Source organism: Scyliorhinus canicula, chromosome 13, assembly GCF_902713615.1.
Source record: "Scyliorhinus canicula chromosome 13, sScyCan1.1, whole genome shotgun sequence".
Lineage (NCBI taxonomy): Eukaryota > Metazoa > Chordata > Chondrichthyes > Carcharhiniformes > Scyliorhinidae > Scyliorhinus > Scyliorhinus canicula.
The window spans coordinates 120244194-120267927 of record NC_052158.1 but is presented as its reverse complement, the minus strand read 5'-3'; the positions used below and the strand labels follow the sequence as shown (position 1 = coordinate 120267927).

At 46.3% G+C, this 23734-nt stretch overlaps 1 protein-coding gene and 1 long non-coding RNA gene across 3 annotated transcripts in view; both read right to left on the bottom strand.

The window, feature by feature from the left end:
* Positions 1 to 19293, bottom strand: part of LOC119975891 (endothelin-converting enzyme 2-like) — a 242908-nt gene extending 223615 nt beyond the window's left edge. Inside the window, exon 1 of one of the 2 annotated variants that reach the window (XM_038815811.1) lies at positions 18779 to 19293. Coding sequence is in view for 1 of the 2 variants with exons in the window: in XM_038815814.1 (XP_038671742.1) it covers positions 18779 to 18811 (33 nt within the window). In the remaining variant the exon portion in view is untranslated. The remainder of the gene's footprint in view (positions 1 to 18778) is intronic. The other variant, XM_038815814.1, reaches the window with a different exon arrangement.
* On the bottom strand, positions 13554 to 17421 carry LOC119975892. The gene is made up of 3 exons (XR_005462821.1): positions 16692 to 17421; positions 16309 to 16461; positions 13554 to 16182 (listed from the first exon to the last, which is right to left on the bottom strand). It is a non-coding gene; the product is annotated as an uncharacterized LOC119975892 (long non-coding RNA).
* Positions 19294 to 23734: the final 4441 nt, after the last annotated feature.

The window sequence follows — 23734 nt, the reverse complement described above, 5'->3', positions numbered from 1 at the left end:
CAGTCATTGCGCAGAGCCTGGCTTAGCCCTGTACTGTCCAAAAAGAAAACTCAGGAAATTATGTCCCCAGGACCTCCCATACAACCTCGAAACCCTCACCCCGCCAAGCCTGCACCCAAACTACACAATCCAGGGCAATGCACCCCTGCCACTCACACCAGGAAGATCACTCCAGGAGGGGCATATAATCCGGAAGAAGAAAAACCGCCAAGACACCCATCGATAGGGCATCCTGGGAGGCTCCTCCTCCCCCCCCCCCCCCCCCCCCCCCCCCCCAAAAATCACCCGAGAATCCCCACCCACTCCACTGGGCCAGACCAGAAGCAGGAGCAACGCAATACTCGCCCAGATGAAAAATAAATCCCCAGAGGGGGACACCCAACCCATTCACAATAACCAGCGTCATATGAATGATGACCAGAGCCACTCTCATCCCCAGTCCCCCATCATGAATACCAATCCCACTGCAGCCTGGGGTATACCCCACTCAGTCGCCTTCTCCTGAACTCTTCAGGATGGATGACAAGCCATATAGCAGGATCGCAACAACACAGAGACAGGCCCCCACCAGGGAAAGTGGTTTCTGAAATATAAGAACCGCTTTGTGTGCTTCCATCACCTCCATAAGGTACCTCACAATTGAACCTTGATGACCTGCACCGCAGAGCCAATATTTTCAGCAAAGACAACGGGTGAATTCTCCACCGGTGGGATTCTCCGTTCCGTTGGCAGCAGATCCCCGCCCGTAGGTTTTCCAGTGGTGCGGGATGCCAACAAAGGAAAATCCCACTGGCCAGCACTAGAACAGAAAATCCTCTACCTCGAGAAACCCACGGCTGGGGAGGTGGAGAATTCACCCCAACATCTTTGTTGGCAGCCATCATCTGATACACACAGCACTGCTTTAATAAGGACACGGGGAGCCTGCACGGAGTAAAATAAAGAAACAGTTTTATTTACATACTATATTTACACTGCCTGGTAAATCCCGATCGGATTCCTGTTCTAGTCGGTGCCTTCCTGGCCGATCTTTTATGCAGAGGTTAAAGCGATCTCCGCCCCTAGCGGACGAACTCGTACTCCACAAGGACCACGGGGAAGATAATCATTCCCACCATCAGCCCCGTGTGGGCTATTACAACTGCCAAGATGAAAGACCACTCAACAGCAACTGCGCTATTGCAAGCAGGGACCCACCCCAGCTGCCATGAACAAACGACAATTTAGCATTTTATCTTGACTCTTTCCCGCAAAGACACCTATCAAACACTTACCAGGACATGCACAAGCCACGTAACCCAAGAAAAGACAAATACGAAATGTGCACTAGGATGAAAAGACGGATTATGAGCTCGTGAAAACACAGCGACTCCCGTGCTCAAATCACATGAACCCCAGCCCTCATGTTGCTTTTTTAGAAATCTGTGTTAGACAGCCGTTGGGTTGGCACTGCCTACTCTGCTGTGGTATTAATGGGCAGTAAACATTGCTAAGATGTGGGGATGGTTTAAGGATCCGTACTCCATATGGGGGCAGATGGAGGAGGTCTCTTGTATAGGAATGAGTTTGTGGGCTCTTGTTACTGCTCCTCTCCTATTCTGTCTAGTAAGATTTTCGTAGAGCCCTGTGCTAATAGCCTCTTTGCGAATTTGGAACCAAAACAGCATTTTAAATTAGACACTAGGTGGCTGTTGGTGTGGATCTGTAGGAGTCATAGGTTTGTGCTGTCTAGTCTAGATTCAACATTCAGGGCATGGGAGAGGGAGGGGTTAGAAAGATTAAGAAACCTGTTTTTGGAGAGTAGTTTTACAGGGTTAGAAGAGATTTCAGAGAAGTTCCAGCTTCTGAGATGGAACATGTTTAGATATCTGCAGGTCTGAAACTTTACACTTGATGAGCTTCCTTCAGTTCCCCTGGTGCCAGCAACTTCCCTTTTGGCTAGGGTTCTGTCTTTGAATGAGATGGGGGAGGGAAGGAACTCTGATATTTATGGGCAGATGTTGGCGAAGGAGCGGGCTTCTTTGGAAAAGATAAAAAGGAAGTGGGAGGTGATGCACCATTAATGGACACGAGACGAAGATGAGATCCAAACGATAGACTTTAATGCACAAGGTTTGTGCCCGGCAGCAGACGTACAGAAGAAAGGCCGACTGCCGGGCAGCACGGGTTCTTATATCGCGCCTTGTAGGCGGAGCTACCTACCTCTCAGCCAATTGGCTGAGCCACATGACTTCCTCAGCCAATCGGCTGCGAGGCACAAGACTTACCCGGGCCAATGAGCAGCGAGTCTTCTGCACCAATAGCAACTCACTTCCAAGGTACCGCAATGCCCCTAGTCATACTACCACATTCACCCCTTGTTGAAAAAGAAGCGTGGGGAGGGGAAAATGCGGAAATGAGGGGGGGGGGACGTGTCTCGTGATTATGTGAGACTGGTAGTATGACTAGAGATGTTTAGGTCATATTGTTGCATCGATGGCTGCCCACTGACCCGCAACTAATGTGCAAAAGAAAACAGCAACTATGTACAGTATATAAAATTGGGGGGGGGAAGAGAAAAAATGGGGAAAAGCAAGGAACAAAAAAACACAAGTGTCCATCCACAGGCAGAAGTCCACCAGTAGGTCACACCGATTCAATCAGTCGAATGGGCGCCTGCGATGTCCTGCTTGACCTGCGCAGCGGTGCCGGCGATGTCGGAGCGGTGGTCGTCCGTGACTCCGGGAGCGATGCTCCTGTTCCTGTATCCGTACCCCTGGTCGGAGCTAGCGGGGGCCAGGGGAGGGGATTCCTGTTGGCTGGGCCGTGGGGGCGTCGGTGGGGCTGAAAAGAAGCCCAAACAGCGCTTGAGGGAGTGGGGGAGGGGGAGCTACATTAGGGGGCTCCATTAAGGTGCGCTTAACTAGCACTACGTAGCCGAGGATGGCTAGCCGGTCGGTGCTAAACACGCACCTATCCTTATTGTAGGTCAGGTTAAGGAGTTTTGCGGTACGGAGGAATTTGCGGAGGTTAGTGTCGTGGTCCTGCTGGTCGTGTCCGCAGATGGTGACATTGTCGAGATATGGGAAGGTTGCCCGTAAACCGTGTTGGTCGACCTTTCGGTCCATCTCCCTTTGGAAGACCGAGACCCCATTTGTGACACCGAAAGGAACCCTTAAAAAGTGGTAGAGTCGCCCATCCGTTTCGAACGCAGTGTACTTTCGGTCACTCACGCGGATGGGGAGCTGGTGGTAGGCGGACTTAAGGTCCACCGTGGAAAAAACCTTGTACTGCGCGATCCTGTTGACCAGGTCGGAGATATGTGGGAGAGGATACGTGTCCAGCTGCGTAAATCTGTTGATGGTCTGGCTATAGTCAATGACCATCCGATTTTTCTACCCGGTCTTAACCACCAGCACTTGTGCTCGCCAGGGGCTGTTGCTAGCCTCGATAACCCCTTCCTTCAGAAGCCATTGGACTTCGGGCCTGATGAAGGTCCAGTCCTGGGCACTGTACCGTCTGCTCCTGGTGGAGACGGGTTTGCAATCCGGGCTGAGGTTTGAAAACAAGGATGGGGGATCGACCTTGAGGGACGCAAGGCTGCAGACATTAAGGGGGGGCATAAGGCCGCCGAATTTGAACGTTAAACTCTGGAGGTTGCACTAGAAATCTAACCTCAGGAGTGCTGCCGCGCAGAGGTGGGGGAGAACGAAGAGCTTATAGTTTTTAAACTCCCTCCCCTGGACCGTGAGGTCCGCTATGCATCACCCCGTGATCTGGACCGAGTGCAAACCGGAGGCCAGAGCGATTCTTTGTTTCACCTGGAAGTGCGCAGCGTCTTACCGTGGCTGGGTGGAAGAAACTCTGTGCTCCCGGAGTCCAGCAGGTAGCTTGTCTCGTGGCCGTTGAGAAGGATCTTCGTGATCGCCGTGGACAGCGTGCGGGGCCGCGACTGATCCAATGTTACTGAGGTGAGTCGTGGCAGGAACTCCGAGTCGTCATCCGGCAGCAAGTGGTCACTTGCGGGGTCCTCGGTGCCGATCCAAGATGGCAGCACACGTCAGCTGCACGTGGTGGGGGTGAATAAACTGGCGGCGCCCGGGGGTTGCACGTGGAGTTGGGGGCCCAAATTGGTGGCGCCCGGTGAATACTTGTGGAGGAGGGGGGAGCAAGATCCGCGGGCCGCACGAGGTCCCCAAGGAACGCCGGGGTGGGGGGAGAAAAGAGACCGGGACCCGCCAATCCAAGATGGTGGCGCCCATCAGCCGCACGTGGTGGGGGTGAACAAAATGGTGGCACCCGGGGGTTGCACGTGGAGTTGGGGGCCCAAAATGGCGGCACCTGGGGGTTGCACGTGGTGTCGGGGGCCCACAATGGTGGCGCCCGGTGATCACTTGTGGCGATGGGGGCAGCGAGGTCCGCGGGCCGCACGAGGCCCCTGAGGAGCGCAGGGGGGACCCGCGGTCGCTGCCCGGGACTGCAGCGACCGCCTTGGACTGGCAAACAGCCGCCAAATGGCCATTCTTGCCGCAGCCTTTACAGATTGCCGTGCGGGCCTGGCCTTAAAAGGAGCAGCAGGGCCCCGTGGGTTTTTGCGGGGCGCCCTGCGGCGCAGGCCTGAGGGGGGTGAGGGAGGTCACATTCCATGCTGCCCAGGGGGCCGCTGTGCGGTCAGGAGCGTACACGCAGGCATTGTGATTAGCGACATCTAGAGAAGAGGCGAGGGCCCGTGCTTCGGCGAGGCTTAAAGTTTCTTTTTCTAAGAGTCTCTGGTGGATCTGGGAAGATTGCGTACCCGCAACAAAAGCGTCTCTGATTAAAAGTTCGGTGTGCTCGGCCGCAGGAACTTGTGGGCAGGCGCAGTTTCTCCCCAGAACAAGGAGGGCCCGGTAGAATTCGTCTAAAGACTCACCAGGGAATTTCTGTCTTGTGACCAGCAAGTGCCGTGCGTAGACCTGGTTCACCGGCCGGATGAAATGTCCCTTAAGCAAGTCCATGGCTGATTCATAGTCTGTTGTGTCCTCTATGAGCATATACACGGCGGTGCCGACGCAGGAGTGGAGGATATGCAGTTTTTGTTCCCTCGTCGGGCGGTTTTCGGCTGTGCTCAAGTAGCTATTGAAACACGCCAGCCAGTGTTTAAATGCTGCTGTTGCATTTGCTGCGTGCGGGCTGAGTCGAAGGCACTCCAGCTTGATACGATGCTCCATCCTTTAAAACTTGTGCATTAAATTGATGCACCATCAGTGGACACGAGACGAAGATGAGATCCAAATGATATTCTTTAATGCACAAGATGTGTGCCCGGCCGCAGATGTACAGAAGAAAGGCCGACTGCCGGGCAGCACGGGTTCTTATATCCTGCCTTGTAGGCGGAGCTACCTACCTCAGCCAATCGGCTGAGAGGCATATGACTTCCTCAGCCAATCGGCTGCGAGGCACATAACTTACCTGGGCCAATGGGCAGTGAGTCTTCTGCACCAATAGCAGCTCACTTCCAAGGTACCGTAATACCCCTCGTCATACTACCACAGGAGGGCAGTTGGGAATGGTCTTGGCTGCGGGAGGGGCGTATGGAGCGACTCTGCATCTCTGCATATGGTCAACTCCACCTCCTCTTGTGCGAGGTCAAGTTTGATTCAGTTTAAGGTGGTGCATAAGGTGCACTTAACTAGGACGTGGATGACTGGAGGATTTGAGAGAGAGATGTTCTCGGGGCTGGCGACTTGCGGCGTAGTAAGAAGAGGTGGCATATAAGGTGACTCCTGCCTCAGGATTTCATTTTTAGCTCTTTTTGCCTGTTTAGTGGGTGTTGTGCAGGTGGAAAAGTGATATAGTGTAAGATTTAAGACTACCTCCGGTGTGATATGTATAAACGTTACCAAGCGAGGAAATGTGTCGAGCAAAGGGCTCTTTTTGGATTCAGAGGACACGGGTGGAGCAGGAAGGGAAAGCATGTTGTTGCCCGCTCAGTGGATGACTGAGACGTTGGGTGGAATTCCTGACGATTTAAAGTAGAAAGCAAAGGCTTTAATTTAAAGGTGGTCATGGACGATCTGGAAAAAGTGACTAAACCAATTCAGAATTTGTCGATCCAGAAGGTGGAGGAGATGCTATCTGTTCACGAGGATCGGATGCCTCCTTGGAGGCAGAGGTGGTGGATGATGGCGGAGGGGCAGAAAATGATGAAGGCCAAGATCGATTAATTGGAGAATCGCTCCAGACAACAAAACAATGGGCCGGTGAAATCGTACACACGTGTTTTGGTCTTAACCCAAGCTTGTTGATTTTTGGGTTTCCTTTTTTGCAACCATGTCAGGGATTCTTGGTGTTAAGGTGGAGCCTTGCCCGATGGTGGCCACCTTTGGGAGTTTTGTGGCCTTCACCTCTCCAAAAGCCCAGAATAGAATTTACAGTGCAGGAGGCCACTCGACCCACCAAGTCTGCACCGGCTCTTGGAAAGAGCACCCTACCCGAGGTCAACACCTCCACTCTAGCCCACTAACCCAGTAACCCCACCCAACACTAAGGGCAATTTATCATGGTCAATCCACCTAACCTGCACATCTTTGGACTGTGGGAGGAAACCGGAGCACCCGGAGGAAACCCACGCACACACGGGGAGAATGTGCAGACTCCGCACAGCCAGTGACCCAAGCGGAATCGAACCTGGGACCCTGGAGCTGTGAAGTGTCTCTTGCTTGCGTGGAGGTCCCTGACACCACCTAAAGCTTCACCTTGGTTAGGGGACTTCGGTGTATATTCTGCATCTGGAGAAGTAAAGTATGCTAAGAGAGGATCGGTTTTATTTAAGGTCCGGCCGTTCATCACCTTTTTTTTTTGAGGGGGGGGGGTTAGTCTTGATGTGGGGCTGGGTTAGGTTGGATGGGGTGGTGTTGGGGTTTTTTTGCTTTTGGAATAATGTCAAATTTTCTGGAATGGTTTGAATATTTTGTATGTTATGAACTAAACATTTTGAATAAAACATTTTTTAAAAACTTGTGTTGAACTTTGTACAGTCAGGACCCTGGATTAGCATTTGTGAGGAGTCCAAAAGTTTCACAATTTGTTTAGTCTGGCTAACTTTCTCAAGAACAACATTGCTGACTGCTGACAGACCATCTGGATTCTAGGTATTGGCAGCTGTTGAATGGAATCAAAGGAGAAATCCCCCCATCATATCAAGTCTTCCCATCGGAATTCAGCAATTTCCTGTGTTCTTCTCTCGATCTAGACACTAAATTGTCATCAGGGTTTCCACTGTTCAAAACAGACTCTGAGAACTCTGTTCAGGTTTCAACTCCCGATTTCTATTTTCTTCCATGTCTGCATGTTTTTTAATGTCCAGATCAGTGAAGAAAATCTTAACCAGTCACACATCTAAATTACATAAAAATGGAATTCACTTCATTGTGTTTAAATTTAGGATTATTTTTTAAACTTTCAGCTCCTCGCTATGATTGAAGCATTCAGTTTTATTTTCCACGAGATGCAGGTTTTGTGCAAGCTGTTCATTTTTCTGTCAAGTGAGATCCTCTTTGGCTTCTTTAAGAACATCATTCATGTCATGTCCATGTTCAGCTAAGAAAACGTGATTCCCCTTTTTATTCAGTCCATGGTTTATTTATTTATTTATTTTCCTCGCACTAAAATTGAGCTTTTGTGTCAGGGAATCTTGATAACATGAAAAATCAGGGAAATCCAGTAGTTGGGAATGAAGAGGCCTTCGGCCCATCAAGTCTCCACCAACACGTGAAAAGCACCTGACCTGCCTATTCCCACTTGGCAGCAAAACTATTTTAAAATGGAAACTATGATGTGGTAGAGGCAGTTTGGTTAGATTGATGGAACTGGTGCTTTAGGTTTGTTGATAAGTCTAGAAACCCTGTTAATAGATGTTTACCCAAGGCAAGTTGGTAACAATGGGGAATAGAAAGTCAAAGGTCTGAGTAAGATGTTAGAGGTTCAAAGGAGGCGGTGAGGTGAGAATTTTACAATTACATTTTAAAAAGGTGGATTCATGGAATGAAGGTATTTTAGAGTGACTTTTGAGGAAGTTAGTTCGGAAAAACGAAGATCAAAGGGAAAATGATATATCAGGAGAAATTCCAACCTGTGCAAGTCAGCTATTTTAGACTTCGGGCCATGGCAGGGACTCCCATCAAGCTGTGTCTGTAGAGAAACCCGTCGTAGCAACCAATTGTTCTGCTCTATGTCAGAAGCAACCCCCAAAGATAGAAGTGCCTGGTGTGCTAACTATCACTGGATTTTGCCCACAGGATGTTGTTTGGGGCGAATAAAGGTGTTTGGCACAGGGTAAATGTCGAGGTGCTGGCCGGACTTCTCCAACTTTTGCGATTCAGTTTTTCCGCCGGCAGTGCATCCCCACCCGTAGGTATCCCAGCAGCGTAGGGTGGCTTCAATGGGAAATACCAGTGACAATCGGCAGGAGTATAGAACCCCATCGCCAGCGAACAGTGCGTCGCCGAGAAGCACGCAGCTGGGGGACTAGAGAGTCCAGACCACTGTGTATAGCTATAAAGTTAGTTAGGTGTATTTCTAGTTGACAAAATAATCATATAGATGTTGGTGATATCTTTCACTGGTTTTCAAATATTTCCTTGTATTATTCCAAATTGCAAAAATATAGCTGAGAGCAGTGTTTCAAGTTTTCCTTTTCAGATTTGGAATACCCTGGTGTTTAACATCTGCTGTGCCCTCAACATTTGTCCAATTGATTTACAGCAAGAGCAATAGTCACTTCGTTTTTAAGCTTTAATTTATGTACAAGAACATAGTTTCTTTCTCGTACCTCAATAGGGGTAACACTGGACTGGTCTTTTCCATTCTCCCTCAACGCATGATTTTCCTCTTTTCCATCATTAGTTTTCAGTACTGTTGCTATCTGCTTTGCCTCACCTTGCTGAAACAGTTTTAATTCAGGTGGCTTTACATCATCTTCCCCTTTTCAGCTTTTCTCGTTTTTAAATTAGCAGGTTGAATTTATGACTCTGTGGACAGAACTTTAATTGTAAGGTTTACAAAAGGTAGTTGGGTTTTTCTTGTCATCCAGCTTTTCCCGTCCAATTTAACTTTCAACAGCTCAATGGATTTTCTCAGAATTACAGGAAATGGTAATACTTTATCCCCAGCCAAGTCGCTTCCTGACAGCAAGGTAAAGTTGGAACGGCACTCACAGTAACAGGACCAGTAACTAAGTCAGATTTTAAATAAACCTAATACAAAGGAATGCGTAAATAATTTCCATTCATACCCCTAATCAATACCTGTCGATTCAATAAACCGTTTGGAAAAAGTTTTATGTCACCTCCCAATATCAGTGACTATGCTGATATTGTAACATTAAAGGATAATAAATGATTTGCCTGATTCACCGGGTGAACATAGGGATACTGTACTCTCGATAAAAGATTACCCATAAGCTTCCCCTCACTTGATGTATCCTGAATGTGAGGGAGACTCCCTGCTGGTTGTGACCGTTACCAGGACATGATCAACCTGGTGAACATCTCTTGACTGGACAAACATGACAGGCTTTGTCTTTAACTTACAGCATTCAATCTTCATAAAAGGAGCGTGTCAATCCCTTTGAAATAAACCGGTCCTCTGAACCTTCACTGCGATTAACTCGAAGGACCTCGGTCTTTACCTTTTCCACCTATTTCAGCAGGGACTGATCCCTTCTCATCATCAACCTTCCTCTCATTTAATTTCTCTGGGAAGTTCCAAAATGGGGCCTATTAACAACCAACTTACAAGTTAACTCGGAATTGTCATTACTGAGGCTTCCTCCACCAACACCATCCCCCTGAAGATATAGACATTGTGTTACACCCTCATCAACCACATCTCCTATCGATCACCATTTCCTTTTCCACGGCAAAGTTCTACCTGTCGGCCACTGGCACCAATTCATAAGCATTGAAAACAGCAGTCTCAAACTCCTCATAAGAATACGAGTGCTCTGCTGAAAAAGGGGAGCACACCTCCAAAGCATTACCTACCAGAATACTTTGTAGGAGCAGAGCTGGCTGTTATTTTGGCCAATTCAGATTTGTAGCAATTTTCTTGAAGACACAAAGTACATCCCTACTCTCCCCTCACTAAATTTAGGCACGATGCAAAAATTCTTCGCAAAAAGAGGAGGAGTTTTCTCTCAGTCAGCCTCACCAACTCAAGTTCGTGCAATCGGAACTCAAATGCCCCATTTTGAGTTCTCTCATTTCTCCGAGTGGGATTCTCCAGCCACATGTTTCTCAGCAGCGGGAGGCAGCATACCGTTTGCTGTCAGCGGAATTCTCCGCTCCTGTCGCTGTCAATGGGAACTCCCACTGAAGCCACTGGGAAACCTATGGGCAGGAGTACACCACTGGCAGGATCAGAGAATTCCACCATCAGCAAACGGCCAGAGAATTTAGCCTCTATCCCTTTCCTCTTTTTTTCCTTTCGCTTTTTATGGGCGCGATCTTCCAGCCACGCTGCGCCGGAAAAGCATCTCGCTGTGCCGCAACGTGGCCGATGAAACTGGGGGACCCTGCACCCGGGATCCACCTGGCTTGCAATGCCTCGCGAGATTCAATGCAATCTCACGAGAGGTTGCAAAGAGAATCTCGCCCACAATGGGTGGGATCACTTTTGGGCAAAACTGCATATTAGAGCGAGGCAGTAAGCCTTACCATAATGTGCCGATTTCCATGGTGCCGGAGGCTTTCGGATTTAATCCCTTTGCCTCGGGGACTTCGGGCGAGCGCCGTTTAGCATTCGCCACAAATGGAGACCAGACGGAACGGCACACCTGGGGGTCTCCAGAGGTCCCCAGCTGAATGGCCTTTAGGCAGGATGATGCCCTGGCATGCTAGTGCCATCTGGGTACCCTGGCAGTTCCCCATTGAGTTTTCCCATTTCTCTCCGCGTGGGATTCTCCGGCCTCCCAGCCATGTGTTTCCGGCAACAGGAGGCAGCGTATAGTTTGCCACCTGGCAGTGGCATCTGGGTGCCTTCCCATCACTGCCAAGGGGCCCAGATGGCACTGCCAGCTGGCAAAGCGGTGCCAGGTTGTCACTGCCAAGGTGGCAAGATGGCATTCTTATGCGCGATTGGGTCAGGGTTGCCCACCATGGGTGTTGGGGGGGGGTGCGTGAGGGGGCTGGGGGACCCTCCCATATTGTGTTCGGGCTGCTCCCATATTGTGCTCAGGCTGCGAGGCCGGGGTTTTTCTTTGTGGGCCTCGGAGATCGGGCCGACAATCGAATGGCGTCCTGACCTCTCGCTTCGGTGAGCAGAACTCCCCATTGTTAAAAAAAAGGACTATTGCAGCCTCAGCCATGCATTTCCCGTTGAATAGCCATGTGTTTCTCAGCACTGCGATTGCCGAGAAACACGCAGCTAAATGCGCTCGCTTGGGAACTTTGTTCCCTTTTGGAAAATTGCACCCTATGTCTCTCGTCTCTTCTGAAATTCTCACACTCAATTTTTTTTTGTTCCATTTCTTTTTCAATTCTTGCCCGGTCTGACCATACATTTATCCCCATGTGTTTTGCTACAGCCTGTAAACAGTCTTTTCCCAACTCTTTCAAGTCATCGAAAGTCAGATCCTTAATTCCAACAAAGGCCTGAGCCTCAGAAATACTCATGTGGATTTCCCAATAAAATACAGTAAAGCAACTGTGAAATGTCATTGGTTTTAATGCTAGAAAATTCCAGTTAATCTATTTTACAGACTGAAGGTTCAATTTGAGACTCAAACCCTCAGTAAAAAGATACTTTTTACACAACAAGAATCGCTCGCATTACTAGCCAACTGAATGTGGGACTACATAGCTGCCCGGTTCCACAATATACTTTTCCTTATTCATGCAGGGTACGTCAGAGGTCCTATCCAACAGCATTCACCTCAGAGTTGCACAGGTAGGATTACCATCAGCAATGCATACATTTTTTAAAAACCTCTCTCTCCTTTGTGTCACAACAATGCTCGACAGTATAGTTTTCCAGGGTTCCTATTTAACGGACCAACTAATAACACCATTCCAGGTCATAGTTTGGCTGCTTCTGGGAAAACACCCAGCATCTCCTTACTATTCTACTTCCAAGTCAAAGGCCGTCACAGAGCCAACCAAAAATCATAAAAGGCAAGGTGTCCACAATTACACACTCAGGGAAATAATACGTTACATAATTCTGTGCTACATTTAATGAAACACAAAATTGCTTTCCATATCAGCTGCTCCGTTCAAAAATTTTAATGAACAGTTTATAATTTATTTTATTCTTTCACCGAGTATGGGTGTCGCTGGCTAGGCCAGGATTTATTACCCATCCCTATTGCCCTTGAGAAGGTGGCCATGAACCATCTTCATGAATCACTGCAGTCTGTATGGTGTAGATACACCCACAGTGCTATTAGGAAAGGAGTTCCAGGATTTTGACCCAGCAACAGTGAAAGAAAGTGATATGGTTCCAAGCCAGGATGGTGTGTGGGTTGGAGGGGAACTTGCAGCTGGTGGTGTGTCCATGCATCTCAGAGTCATAGTCAGAGTTTCACAGCACAGAAAGATGTCATTCGTGTCTGCGCCAGCCATCAAGTACTAACCTATTCCAATCCCATTTTCCAGCACTTGGTCCATAGCTTTGTATGCTATGATGTTTCACATGCTCATCTGAATGCTTCTTAAATGCTGTGAGGGTTTCCGCCTCCACCACCTTTTTAAGCAAGGAGTTTCAGATTCCCTCCCACTATCTGGGTGTAAAAGGTTTTCCTCAAATCCTCTCTAAATCTTAAATCTATGCCCCTTAGGTTATTGACCCCCTCTACTTAGGATAAAAGTTTCTTCCTATCCATCCTAACTAGTCTATCTAGTGCAATCACATCCTTCCTATTGTGTAGCGACCAGAACTGCACATTGTACTCTAGCTGTGGCCTAACGAGCGTTTGACAGCGTCATCATAACCTCCCTGCGCTAATATTCTATGCCCCGGCTAATAAAGGAAAGTATCCCGGTGCTATGTCTTTTCGTCCGACATCACTTCATCCAACGACACTTCGTCCACGTCTTTTGGTCCAACATCTTTTTGTCCAACGTCCTTTTGTCCAATTATCCAATTACAAATAAACTCCATATAAAACCATTTAATTGATAAAATGCAAGTACAATACAGCAAGTGAATTTAATTGCTAAAATGCAAGCAATTGATAAAATGCAAGTAAAATGCAAGTTGAAAAATGCAGTTAAAAAATCTAAAAATGCAGTTAAAAAATCTAAAAGTTTACTAATTACTTAAAATTCCCGAAAGATATCACATCACTTAGAGAATACAGTTGGAAAATGTAAATTCTTCAAGTTACTTAAAATTGATGTAAATTGTAAGCAACATTCCTCAAGAAATCAATTTTTGTTGTAGAATCATATTCAACGACCAATCTTTTGAGTCGTTCAGTTATTTTCTTATAATTAGTAAACTTTTAGATTCGTGGCGTGGGTGGGGGGGGGGGGAAGAATAGCAGGAGGGCGTGAAAAATGTCGGGAGGCCCTCCCACTATTCTCCCACCCGGCGTGGGGGGCGGAGAATCCCACCCTATATTCTTATGTGCTCCCCCACTTGAATGGCATTCAGTGCCACAGTTCCATGGCCAGTCAGCTCATCCACCGTGCAACCCCACTCTCAACCAAAGAAGTGGAGGGACCTCAATCCTGCTGGACACTTGTGCTCTCAGAGTCCCTGTGCCTGCCTCGGCTGAAGTCACACCCCCGTCCCTGATCACTTTTGAAACCAAAAGAACCTATCCTAAGGGGTCTAACAACCTCCTAAAACAAAGTGTTCCCTCCCTGATGTGTCGCATAGACTCCAGCTCAATAACTCTGAGTGGAAGCTCATCAAGTCGCAGACACTTACTGCAGAAGTGTTTACCCTGGATCACATGTTATCCAGGAGCTCCCAAATACTGCATCCTTGGCGCATCACCTGTCCTGTCATTCTTAAATGTATTTCAAATCATTACTTAAATAAATGATTTACTTATTTATAGCACTTTTTATTTTTTATTAAATAACCACCAAGTTGTGCACAGTTTTGAATCCTAGGATGATTCTCTTATGTTAACTCCATTCTATTTTGGACTACTTGTATCAGCTCGATATATTAGGCCCTAACCTTTCCTTATTCCAGACGCAGGTTCTTCTCATCGGCCCCTGACACTGAGCACTTATCAACCAATCAAGTTACCAGTTTCTTGTCACCTCACAGTTGTCTGCTGGTTTCCCCCACTGCTGCTTCACAGTAGCTGAAATACTCACCAAGTGCACTTTCTGAAGGGTGAGGAAATGAGAAAGAAAAAAAGCAAAAGAGCACCCATTCCCCTCTGCACCGAATTTCCACTTTGCTCCAAGTTCCCAAATATACTCACTCAGATGATGTCTTTTCCAGCTGCAACATCTTAAACTGTAATGTCTTATTCCCACAGGTAATAAGGATTGAAATTTATAATGTTTATGTTTTTCTTACACAGAACAAAGAAAAGTACAGCACAGGAACAGGCCCTTCAGCCCTCCAAGTCGGCGCCGACCATGCTGCCTGTCTAAACTAAAATCTTCTACACTTCCAGGGTCCTTATCCCTCTATTCCCATCCTATTCATGTATTTGTTAAGATGCCCCTTAAACGTCACTATCGTAACTTTACCCTTTATTTTTTTTCTCCAAGTTAACCCAAAGTTTCTTCCTCTCGCTCTCTTTATTTCTTTCTGCACCCGATTTGATTTTAATTTACATTCTTTTTGTTATTTTCTTACTCCTTAAATCTCACATTTTACTCCTTAAATCTCATATTTGAAAGAGATGGTCTATTAAACCCATTATTCACTGGCATCCCAGATATCATATTGCACCTGATGCACCAATATCAACTTGCACCTCCAACAGCAAACAGAACAAAATATTTCAAGGTGAGGAAAAAGTAACTAATGAGGCATGCTGCAAGATGTTGCACTCCAGCAAAATCTGGACTAATATTAACTGCTGCACATTTATCACAATCTCAAGAAACAAACGTGCACTGAAAATCTCTTCTGTGAAGGCCCAGAGCATTTGGGAATTAATTCAGGCGAGGCTTGCAAACTCCAGCCTTTGTTAAAAATTCATTCACAATATGTGAATTATTAGCAAAGCCGGCATTTATTGTCCATTACCAATTGCTCGAGAATGTTGCAGTCAGCTGCCTTCTTGAGGCATTGTAATAATTTTACATTTATTGCCCTTGAGAGTTTATCCCTCCATCCCTCCATGACATGGTGAAACCATGTCAGCCCGATTGAATCCAGTATCCACAGCGAAGATGTTAAAGGTTTAGGCCTGAACAGCAGCAAGCTGAGCTTCATGGGTGTATTCTGAATGTGCGTGGCATCTTGCTGACCTTGCATGATTTCAATCTAAGTTTACAGTCCAATGCTTAGAAAGTGGTGATCTCTTTCTTGCACTGCAATAAAAGTGGAGACATCAACAAGAAGACTCTACAAAATTATCTGAAATGTCCTTGTGGAGTTGGCGACCACCTCCGTACTGTGTAGATGTAGAGGATAGTCTCCAAGGTCTGCACAAAACCACTTGAAAAGTTGATTCTAGGCTCCTCTATGCCTCTGAACAACCAGAGGCTTTTTAGCAGGCCTGCTAATCCACCAAGCATTTCAGTGTGTATAACCATCAACCTTCTTCTGAAATAAAACAGAAAATACTGGAAAAACTCAGCAGCTCTGGTTCAGAAGAGTCAGATGGACTTGAAATGTCAACTCTGTCTCTCTCTCCACAGATGCTGCCAGAGCTACTGGGTTTTTCCAGCATTTTCTGTTTATAATTCAGATTTCCAGTATCTGCAGTATTTTGCTTTTATTTTAGCCTTCTTCTGAGGCCACCCCCTTAAAGTTCTTAAGTAAGCACTCTGAAACAACAAAATGTGTGACCTTTCTCTCCGGCGAGATTTCTACCTTCTCCCCTGCACTGGTTGCAGGTCACTGAAGCCCAGTGTCCTATCACATCCAAACTATCCTCTAAAGAATGCAAAGTGTCAGTATTTGAGCTGATGACTGCAAATATGAGAGTGAATGATGGTGCATCTTCTTCATCACTGTCTTCTTGCTTTTCTACCTCTTGTTGGTCCATTACTGCCTGGCCTGGTTGCAATCCTTGGGTATCTGAAAGAAAAAAAGGACAAGTGGTGAGGGGAGGGATGGAAAAGAAAGAGGTGTATTTACATTACCTGCAGCGTGCAAGTAAATCAGAATTGATTGTGTAATAAGGGGAATTAAGTATGAGCATACCTTCAATGGTTTCAGTTCCATCACTGTCCGGGCCTCAGACATGGGGACTCCAAAAATGGCAAGCACTGTCTTCTCCATGGTAATAAGGAGATACTGGAGTACCTGTATCTTAGGAATTAGGTGCTTCTGCTTTCAGTTATGCCTCATCTTGTCCTGCACGAGAGAGGGAAATGTGTCAGTGAGTGTGATGCAATGTGTGCAAAGCTAGGAGATGTGGGTGTGAGGCTTACAGAAGTGCTAATTGTGTGATGGTGAGGAGAAGCTCTGAATGTTAGGCATGAGTCAGACTGATAGAGAATGTGTACCAGAGTGCTAGAAGTGTGGTAAATTGAGCAGTAGGTAAGGCTAGAGGTGCAGTTGAAGATGCATTTACTAATATTTACCACTCGTGTGAGGTCATTGAACTTTCTCATGGTACTCCATGCAGGATCTTCTCATGGTACTCCATCCAAGATCTTGAGTTGAGACTGCAACATTAACTGCAACAGCTAATTAGTCCCACTGCCTTTGCAGTGTATGCCTGGGAGACTCCTGTCTGTGGATCGCTTCTTCTCTCCACATCCTGCACCAAGGCCTCCATTGGAGCATCTGAGAACAGTGACTATTTTCCGTGCTGCACAATTAGTCTTACTCTCCTGGTTCAGATTCTCATCCCCAGTCACTTTTCTAGCAAAATGTTTACATATTACAGGAGGTACATATTACAGAGGTGCACCTGAATTTAAGTAGTGCAGGTTGGCTTTAAGTGGTGGTAGCCTGACATAAACTTGGGGCTCCCGCTGAGGCACGCAGGCACTGAACTGCATACTGCAATCATTTAAATTCGCAGGCAGCACAAAAGCAACCAGCACAGTTTAACTGGATATTATAATCCTCCCGTCTGTTTTTGACAGCTAACCAATTTTGCCACTCATTGTTTTTCAAGATTAGCACCTTAATTATTTTGCATTAAGATTAATCAAATAGCCATTTCCGCTGGTAAAATTGATTATGTATTATGTCATCACAGACCTTGGAGCAATATTTTACTAAAGGATGCATTTATTGTAAATAGATTTTTTTCGTAAGGGAGGAGGATTGTTAGCATGAATTCTCAAGAAGCTATCAATGATGGGGGGGGGGATCGCAATTTATACAATGAATTCTCCTCCGTCTAATATTTTCGGTATTGTTGAACGTGCGAAGAATGGTTGGGTAGTTCTCATTAATACAAAATAAATCTGTCCAGTAATTTCTGCTGAATGTCTAACATTTTTGGGAAAGATATGTTAATCAATTTTTCCCCAATCCAATAAACCAGCACAAGGTTTATCATTTGTATATTACCATGGTAGCACATGACTGTTAAAACCAGTGTTTAAATGAACACGGGAAAGTGCAGGGCTAATTCAATCCACCAGGTTAATCTCGAAATCTCAAAATTTCCCAAACCTCTCATTGGTTTATTGTTTCTAAATCAATACAGCTTAGCTGTATCGTCGAAAGGGTACGTTTGCAATAAGTCTGTTCATTTGCTAACACAAGATACCTAATTGGCGTGTAGATAGACGATTATAAGTATCTGTTTGCAACATGTAGGTATGCAAAATTTGAGCAGGAAAAGTACACCAATCTCTAAACCGAAATTATTTTCTTAATCCACCTGGTAGTTTACCGGTCCTCTGAAAACAATTGACCAAACAAAGCAAACTAGAATAAATTTACTTCAGATTGGGTTCTGTGATCATAAAACCTCGAGCAAACTGGCAATGATCAAAACGGTCACCTGTTGCATCAGCACCAAAAATGTAACGAACTGGCCGGTGTTTCTGTTCACTGTATGACAACCACAATCTCTCACCGGGGCAGTGTGCACCGAAACGAGATTGGAGAAATTAAGATCGATGTTCGAAAGCGCTCATTCCTCATCCCCAACTTTTGCATCACGAGTGGCGAAGGAAAATCGCCACTATAGCGTTTTTTTAAAAAAAAACAATTTCTACATCAGCTCAGGATGATCTGTTCTACAAATAAACAAACGAAACAACTCTGCCGTCTAGCGAAATGATCTACGGCCCACTTTACAAGTCTACATGAACAAACAACCCGGCGATTGGGAACACGTCCTGCCTATTTGAGAATAGATTCCTGCAACAAGATCATATTTGAAAACCTGAGAGGTATTGGCCATTCCCAAAAGCGGGAAGGACAGCCGCGTTCGCAGTACTTTTCCCATTAATCCTTACTGGCAATGGGAATTGCCATTTGCCAACGGTGTTTATGGCGAGGAATGGCGTGGTTATTAAAATACAGTTTCAGTGCAAAATCAAACAGGCAGCGGATTTAGCAGAAGGACGGAGGTCGCCTTAACCCTCCTATTGTTGTTCACTTGGTGAACGTACTCTGCAGCACGGACGGTCACATAGGGCTGCGTGTCTATCCATCTATCAGCACACCGTACAAGTATCAACAAAGCCACCTCAGAACTTACATCATTGCTGAGATTTTGTAGAGCCACGTTCATCCTGGAAATAAATGTATTTTGGTCTATCGCGCCTCAAACATTTCAGCGATGGAAACGTCAAGCGGCCGTCCACAATTTGTTTATTTTTTTCAAATAAAGAAGGTTGTTGTTATTTTCACAATCGGCGACGTGCTGTTGATGGGTAAATTTGCAGGCTGCACAGAGTGAGTGAGGGATGGGCGCGCCCGCCTCGGAGGCCCGGCAATCAGCTGAGCAGCTGCGTCCCTTCCAATCACATATGGCGCCCCGGTTACTATGACGAGAAGCCCGCTGTCGCTCAGGGGAGGATGGCCGGCGGAACCTCAGGTGTGGCGAACATACACGCTCCGGTCATCATTTATTCAGCGCGAACGCAACTGGAATTTCCATCCCCTTTCCTTTGCTGCAGACGAGGTTGAGGGATGTAAAGTGATCTGAACCCCCCGAAACCGGAACGCGTGAGCCGGGCTAATTGATGGCAGTGAGATCATTCACATCCGCCAATAAATAAATAAAACTCCGACATAGGCCAAAAGGGGGCTTCTTTATTAGCAACTGGTCAGTGAGTTGCAGCAGGATTGGTACTGTGGAAATATTCATTTGGGCAAATGACAGCGTTCGATCTGACACTCTGAAAGAGACTCTGCAACTACTGCGTCTAGACCCATTACAACGGAATTGACGCCTCGAAAGTAATGTGCGTTTTTATTTGGGACAAGGCGATGATATGAACGACGAACCAGTGCTTCCGTCCCTTAATGGGGTCATACCCGGAATGTAGCCCAGAGATGCAGGGGGACACGACCCCAGCCCACACAAGGACTGTCCAAGAAGTTTAAACTTCCGATGGGCAATTACCCCGCGCTGGGAACCATAGACGTTGAGATTTAAATCAGGGACTTGAGATGGCCCTCGACCTCTTAGCAGAATGATTACCCAGGAAAATTTAGGAGGGTTAAACACACTTCTGGCTCCCTGGGCACTGATGGTACTGACCCTCCCACTACAACCTTCCCACCTCCCCCGCAACCCTCTCACCTCCCCAAGTGCCCCCTGACTAAACCCCACAAAGTCTAATTGCTCTTGTTAAGAGCCAAACACAAAGCTGCAGGTCTGGAGTCACATGTGGGCCAGACCAGGTAAGCACGGTAGATTTCCTTTCCTAAAGGACATTCCTAAAGGGCAGCACGGTAGCATGGTGGTTAGCATAAATGCTTCACAGCTCCAGGGTCCCAGGTTCGATTCCCGGCTGGGTCACTGTCTGTGTGGAGTCTGCACGTCCTCCCCGTGTGTGCGTGGGTTTCCTCCGGGTGCTCCGGTTTCCTCCCACAGTCCAAAGATGTGCGGGTTAGGTGGATTGGCCATGCTAAATTGCCCGTAGTGTCCTAAAAAGTAAGGTTAAGGGGGGGGTTGTTGGGGGTATAGGGTGGATACGTGGGTTTGAGTAGGGTGATCATGGCTCGGCACAACATCGAGGGCCGAAGGGCCTGTTCTGTGCTGTACTGTTCTATGTTCTAAGGAGCAGGTGGAATTTTGCAACAGTCCAATAGCTTCATGGCTACCATTACTGAGATTTTCAGTTTTCAATTTAAAATTTTAAAAAATTAATCTAATCTGTTAACTAATTGAATTAAATTCCATCAATTGTCATGGTGCATTTTGAACCTGTGTCCCTCGAGCACTAGCCTGCACGCCTGGATTACTAATCCCTTGACATTACTACTGCACCATCATCTCTTCTTTGAGATAATAACTTGCATATATGTTGCTTCTTTCATTACCACAGACCTCCCATAATGCTTTACAGACAATGAAGTACTTTTGAAGTGTGGTCACTGTTGTAAGATAGGAAACAAGGGAACAAAGGGCGGAATTCTCTGATAATGGGGCTATGTCTCCACGGCCGCGAGAAAATGGGTGCAAAACACTCTGTACTTTCCTGGATTCTCCATTTTGCAGGGGGCTAGCAGGGCCCCAGAGTGCTCCTCGCAGCTCCAGCCGCCGATACAGGGCCCTGCACACCCTGCGCATGCGCGTGGCGGCCGCCTGCAGTGGCGACCTCGCGCGCAACATGGCGGACCCACACCACAGGTCGGTATTGACAATATAGCCCTCCCCCTCCACCCGAGATCATGAGCGCCCGCCGATCGGTGGCCTCGATCATGAGCCTGGCCATCCTAGAGCCCCCCCCTCCGGTGATGGATTCACCCCCCACCACCAGGACGGCCGCGGACTGCGTGCACAGCCGCCACTCTGAGCTCTTGCCGGGTGGAACCATGAGTGAACCACGCCGGCGGGAATTTGGCCAGGTGTCGGCGGAGAATAGCCGTGGGTGCCTCTTTCAATTGCCCCTGACTGGAGCCGCGTCAACTGTGCACACACGATTGGCGGCAATTCTCCAGTCCCCAGAGAATAGCAGGAGCGGCATCGGACACGATCGCAGGTCTGAAACGTATTCTCCGCCATCACGCCGAGCGCAATTGCAGTGCGGAGGCTCAGAGAATCCTAGCCAAGGTCTATGATCTGCCTAGCAGGCATCAGTCACCCACATGGATCCAGTGATACAGATATTACTTAGATCATTAACCTGAACAATGACATAACCCAGGAAATGCCAATGCTTTGGTCTAGGATGCCTCTATGTGGTTTTGTATGCGTTCTTCTGATGGAAGAGAGTGTTTGTTGTAATGAGACCATGCCACGCATTATTTATCAGCAGGAGGGCTCTATTTACTTTGGCTCTTCCAATCCTATTTTTTCAAATGATTCAACTCAGGATATTGGAATCTCCCAGAGTATGGTCTTTTCTTCCTTAGGGATGGCAGTGAGCACTTCATCAAGGTGAGAATATAACTTTTCTTTACCATCTTCGGCGAAGTCGAGGGTCAGGGCATAGGCACTACTGATGGTGGCATATTGGTTATTCCTGAACTGCGCTGAACAAGCTAGCTCCACAAGCATTAGGCAAAACACCTGCAAAATCAACTTCGATGGACAGGACACCATGTCCAGATAGGATTTCCTGTGCCATGTGCCAAAGACCTGTCGGTCGATATACAGCCAGTCCAGTCACATGAAGACGCATGGCAAAAACTCATGACCCTGAGTCTATATCATCCTGGAATCGAGGGAGAGAAGTCACTGCCACCAATAGGAAACAGAGCAGTCAATTTGTGTTCAGTAAGTTCCCACAAGCAGCAATGTGATACTGACCAGATTATGTTTTTATGGTCTTCGGTGAGGGCTAAATATTGACAATAACATCAAGAATAACTTTCCTGCCCTTCTTGGAAATAGTACTGATTTGACCTTTCATTGGAAAGAAGGCTACTTGGAGACAAGAAAGGGAAAACCTGTGGTAAAGACCTGAATTAGCATCTCACTGAAAAATACGTTAACTTTCAGCTGACAGCCCTTCAGTAGAACTCAATATTGTGATGAAGGGACCCAATGGAAGCATTAGCCTTTATTTTCTCGTTCAAGTACTTGCTAGTCATTTGTTCATTTCCACATGCCAAGATACTGGAGTAAAAGGAATAATCAAGAATTGAGTAAAATCAAGATTAAAAATAAAATTGTGATAAAGTAAAGTGAAGAATTGGATAAAAGGGGAACCGATGAATGCAACTGTGTTTTTGAGATGCCAATTAACGTAGCATTAGGAAAACAAGTGTTTATCTAAGTGACATGGGGTTGAACAGCCCTAACCCTAACCCTAATCGATTTGATTTGATTAATTGTCCCATGTACCAAAGTACAGTGAAAAGTATTTTTAGGTGGCCAAGGAAACATACACAGTATGTACATAGTAGACAAAAAAGGAATAATTGACAGAGTACATTGACAAATGGTACATCGACAAACAGTGATTGGTTACAGTGCGGAAGAAGGGGCCAAACAAAGCAAATACATGAGCAGCAGAGGGCGTCGTAAATGGTGTTCTTACAGGGAAATAGGTGTTAGAACTGTGGAAGAGGGGATTTCAAAGTGGAGAGATAAGAAAATATTTTACATCTTAAATGCTAAAAGTCTGGTCCACTGGTTATATAGACAGGGTGACATGTAAGGAGGGTTACAGTATATCCATAGCAGGATAACTCAATACAGAGGGAGAGGGGCAGGTACCACTATAGCCACACCCATAAGGAGAAAACAAGCTCTCTCGAAAGCAAGTTGGGTTGAAAACTGCTGTTCTAAGAACTGTCAAAGAGAAGAAACACTGCACTGAACTAAAGAAAGGTTTTCCCAAACTGGAGAACATCTGGTCGGCAACTACATGCTGAATTTAGCTCATCGAGTTATATGACATTGGATGTTGTTTGCGACGAGGAGCATTTCTCGGAGTTCAGGAACAAAATTGCTGGTGGCAAGGGTTAACTTCATGTGTCACCATTATTGTAGTTAAGTGTACTGTTGAAGTATATTGAAGTCTTTCTTGTGTGTTTCTTTTAAGTTAATAAATATTCTTTATGAATTAATTACAAGACTGGACTGTTCCTTACTGGTTTGCCTATCTTTCCTCACATTATACCAAATTGAAAATATAGACCACTAAGAAACCATGTTCCAAGTTTTCCTACTGGGTTTTGGAATACCTTCACATTTGGCATCATTGGGATTCTTAACATATATTAAATCTGGTACCACTTCTGCCTTAGAAACAGTTTTTTAAAAAATACTTGCAAATAACTATTTAAAGCCAATAATAAATGGAACCAAACTATGCAGAGGACTGTGAGTGCAAAGAAATAAAATATGGAAATTGTAATTAATCCGTGAAGGTCATTACAAGTTAGTGACTTTTACAGGACATTTTTTTTAAATTTCAGAGTACCCAATTATTTCTTTTCCAATTAAGGAGCAATTTAGTGTGGCCAATCCACTTACCCCGCACATCTTTTGGGTTGTGGGGGTGAAACCCTTGCAGACATGGGGAGAATGTGA